The following is a 3,518-nucleotide window of genomic DNA, read 5'->3' on the forward strand; positions in this document are numbered from 1 at the left end:
GGCCAGACTGCCCCGACAGCACCCGCCCCCCAGGTCAAATGACACCCTTCCCATCCCTCAGAGACAAGGCGGGTGTTGGGGAGGCCACGTCCCTCCTGTGGGAATAATTCTGAATGCTCAAGGAGCCTGGCAGTGACGGCGGGGTTGGCTGGGACAGCTCTTCAGACAAGTGGCCTCTGGAGGACGCCTACAAAGAAGGGACCCAGTGGCCCGGCCTCCCCTCCCTCTGGGCCCTGCCGTCATGGTCCTGCAGAGAGGGCCCCTCCTGCTGCTGCCCCTCAGCCTGGGCCTGGCCCGTGCCCAGAAGACTCTAGACGAGGTTCCGATACAACCAGGGTTTAATGCCCACAAGGTAACGGAGCCGGGTAGGTCCCAGGCTCAGCCCTGCGACAGGGAGGTGGGTGCCAGGTGCTGCAGGGGGCGCTTCTGGGAGCAGGACCCGGGGAGAGAGGCCAGCTAAGGGGCGAGGGGCGTCCTGGGCCCAGGCACAGCCTCACGGAGGAACCGGGGGGTCTTTGTACCCCTGCCCAGCCCTGGGGTCAGGGAGGGGTCCAGAGTCCCCCTGCCCTATCTGACCCACCTGCCCATCACCCATCACTGTGGGGAGCGTGGCTGGAGCAACCCCAGGACTCGGTGATGGTTCCAGGGCGGCCCCCACCCCTCCCCAGACCCCGGCCAGGGCGTCTGGAACCCAACAGGCGACAGCGCTTGGGCCAGATACGGGAGGAGCTGAAGGAAGTGGGGAAGGGAGAGGCGGCAAGAAGGGCACTGGGGAGACAGAGGGCAGCCTGACAGAGAAGGACATTTACAAGGAACGGGCCACCTGTCCCCTCCAGTACACCCCACTGGCCCTTGACCTCCCCGGAAGCGCTCAGCGCTGGCGGGGCTGGGGCCTGAGCCAAGACTGGAGGCCGGGGACCGTCACCCCCTCTGCACCTTGCACCCTGCAGGTGGAGGGACGCTGGTTCACCACCCGGCTGGCTGCCAGCCGTGCCCACCTGGTCTCCCCAGCCGATCCCCTGAGGCTCGGCCTCCATTCCATTTGGACTCGGGACGAGGACGTGGAGTTCGTCTTGTTCTGGACGTAAGCACGGCCTCTGCAGCTCCTCGCAGGGTGGTCCCACTCAGGGGCCTCCCGAGGGACAGTGACCAGTGGGGGGAACCAGAGGGACACATGGCACTAAGCTGCAGGCTCGAGACCCTCCCGAGAGGTCTGAGGTTTAGCTTCAGAAGCCCCAAAGCTTTACGACGAGGGGCCTGGGGAAAGACACACGCACAGCCGGGTCCCTCCCGCCGTGGGGGCTGGGGACGCCCAGGCAGGGCTGCGCCTCGCACTGGTCGGTCGGTCAGGAACATCCACAGCGGCGACACGCTGTGCTGATCTCAGTGCTGCTTAGAACAGTCCAGCACCCGTGGCCTTGAGGACCCTAAGTTAGAGCCACAGCCTTGCCAGGGCTCGGCCACAGACACCACCCCAAGGGCTGTGCTGCCCAGGGTCCGTTGGCACCCAGCCCAACCCCCACCCACCCCAGCGGAGAAACTGAAGACCCGGGGGCAGGGGGCCAAAAAGGCGCAGCCTATGTGTGGAGCCCAGGTGACTGGGGACAACCAGGACAGGGTCCCCCACCCAGAGACCTGGAGCTCCAAGCCAAGGACAGACTGGGTCCCACTCCTCCCAGGAGGTTTGGCCACACTCCAGCAACAAATCCCTGGTTCCTCACTCCTGCCCTCTAGCCCTGCCCCCAGCTAGACGACTCTCAGGAGCCCAGGGAGCCGAGAGACTCAGGCAGCCACCAGGGACCTCATCCAGGGCACGTCCGATGTCCCCGGGGGCCGGGAGACAGGGAGAGGCCGTGACCACCATATGCCCCCTCCTCTTTTCCCAGAGGAGAGGGAGTATGCAAAGGAGTGAACATCACCATCCACCCAACCGGGCTCCAAGGCCAGTTCCAAGGCTCCCGTGAGTAGCCCAGCTCTCTGGCCCGGGTGCTGTGCTGGACTGGAGGCCAGGGGACGCTCGATGCCCCGAACCGAGGCCATGGGGGAAGTGCCAGTGCTGGAGGGAGACATCCTCCCGGTGTCCTGCGCTGTCCGGGGGGTGTGGGGGTGGGTGGAGGAGAGAGGCGTCCCCTGTTACTGGGCCGGGGTCTCCCACAGTGGAGAGAGGCGCGGGCATGCTCGTCCGCTTCGTCAGCACCGACTACAGCAACCTCATCCTTTATGTCTGCTTCGAGGACACCGGCGAGACCACCAGCCTGTGGGCTCTGCTGGGTAGGAGGCGGCTCTCCCCGACGCTGGCCGGGGTGCTGCCCCAGACCTGTGCTCAGGGCCTGCTGCTCTGGGGGCACTGGGGCCAGCGGGACTGCTTAGAGCTGCACCCCCGTGGGCGCTTGCTCCCGGGGACCCCTCAGGTCGGGCATCCCTGCCCCTGCCCGCTCACTCCCTCGGGAGTTCATTCAGCTGGTCCGCCTACAGCACAGCCTCGTGTGTGTGTCTGTCTGTGTGTGTGTGTGTCTGTGTGTGTGTCTGTGTGTGTGTGTGTCCCGGGAGCAGGGACACTCCGCTAGAACAGAAAACTTCCCCTGCCTTCGCCAGGGAGCTAGTCAATGAACCTAAAACAACTGAGTCACATCAGACCTCAGAGAGTGGAAGTGCCACGTGCAGAAGCCCCGGGACGGTGGGGGGGGGTGTCACGGGGGAGGGTGTGGAGGGGGGGCTGGGCCAGGCGGGGGGTGGGGACACCTTGTCCTGAGGACTACATGGAGGCGGTGGGGGGTGTCCCGGGCTGGCCCAGTCATGCAGGCCGCAGGCTGCTGTGTGAAGGGGGTCCTCCCCAGAGGGTCCGGAGCCTGACGTGCCCCTTCGAGGAGGGAGTGCCCACTCAGCCAAGGCTGGGCCTGCTCTCAGGGGAGACGAGGAGGGAGCGGGACCAGGGCTGAGGCGGCAGCTACCAGCCAGTCAGCGGCAGGGCTCGGGCCAGCAGGAGGAGGGGGCATTCGGAGAAAAGACAGGGCCTCTGGACTCTCGGCCCCTCTGATTTCAGCCAGAAGAATGCTCAGGGACCCCACGTGGCTGGGGAAGTACCTTGGGTACGTTGCCAGATTCCAGCTGCAGAAAGCCCCTGTCTTCAACCTGGATGGTAGGCACGGCCCTCCAGATACTTCCCCCATGCCCAGGCTGCTGCGCTGGGGCCTCGCCTGCCAGGCTTGGAACCCCTAACAATAATAGGCAGAAGACCAGAGCAATTAAAAACACGGGCAGCCCCTCCAGGGCCCCCCATATGGTCGGGCCCCTGCTGGGAGCCTCGCCTTCCACGTGGCACGAATCCCCTAGAACACAGTGACCTGGGCACAATATCCGTCTCCCTTCTGTGGATTCAGACACTAGGGTCAGAGGGGCTTGGAAACAAGGCCAAGGCCACACAGTGGAGCCCCTCGCCCCCACACCCCTTCCCTGTGCACCATTCAGTCCATCAACACACCCAGGCCGGGCTGTTTGGGGTGGGAAGCATGGAGAAC

General features: G+C 65.4%; 1 protein-coding gene across 1 annotated transcript; it reads left to right on the plus strand.

The window, feature by feature from the left end:
- The first annotated feature begins 241 nt into the window (after positions 1–241).
- LOC123326496 (lipocalin) lies at positions 242–3,219 on the plus strand. The gene is made up of 5 exons (XM_044920441.1): positions 242–352; positions 951–1,084; positions 1,887–1,964; positions 2,165–2,271; positions 3,044–3,219. The coding sequence occupies exons 1-5, from the start codon at positions 242–244 to the stop codon at positions 3,217–3,219; spliced, it is 606 nt and encodes a 201-aa protein (XP_044776376.1).
- Positions 3,220–3,518: the final 299 nt, after the last annotated feature.

Source organism: Neomonachus schauinslandi, chromosome 13 (assembly GCF_002201575.2).
Source record: "Neomonachus schauinslandi chromosome 13, ASM220157v2, whole genome shotgun sequence".
Lineage (NCBI taxonomy): Eukaryota > Metazoa > Chordata > Mammalia > Carnivora > Phocidae > Neomonachus > Neomonachus schauinslandi.

Coding starts and splice junctions, on each gene's coding strand:
- LOC123326496 (XM_044920441.1), top strand. CDS start 242: ATGGTCCTGCAGAGAGGGCCCCTCCTGCTGCTGCCCCTCAGCCTGGGC. Junction 353..950: donor CAGGGTTTAATGCCCACAAG/GTAACGGAGCCG, acceptor TGCACCCTGCAG/GTGGAGGGACGCTGGTTCAC. Junction 1,085..1,886: donor GAGTTCGTCTTGTTCTGGAC/GTAAGCACGGCC, acceptor CTCTTTTCCCAG/AGGAGAGGGAGTATGCAAAG.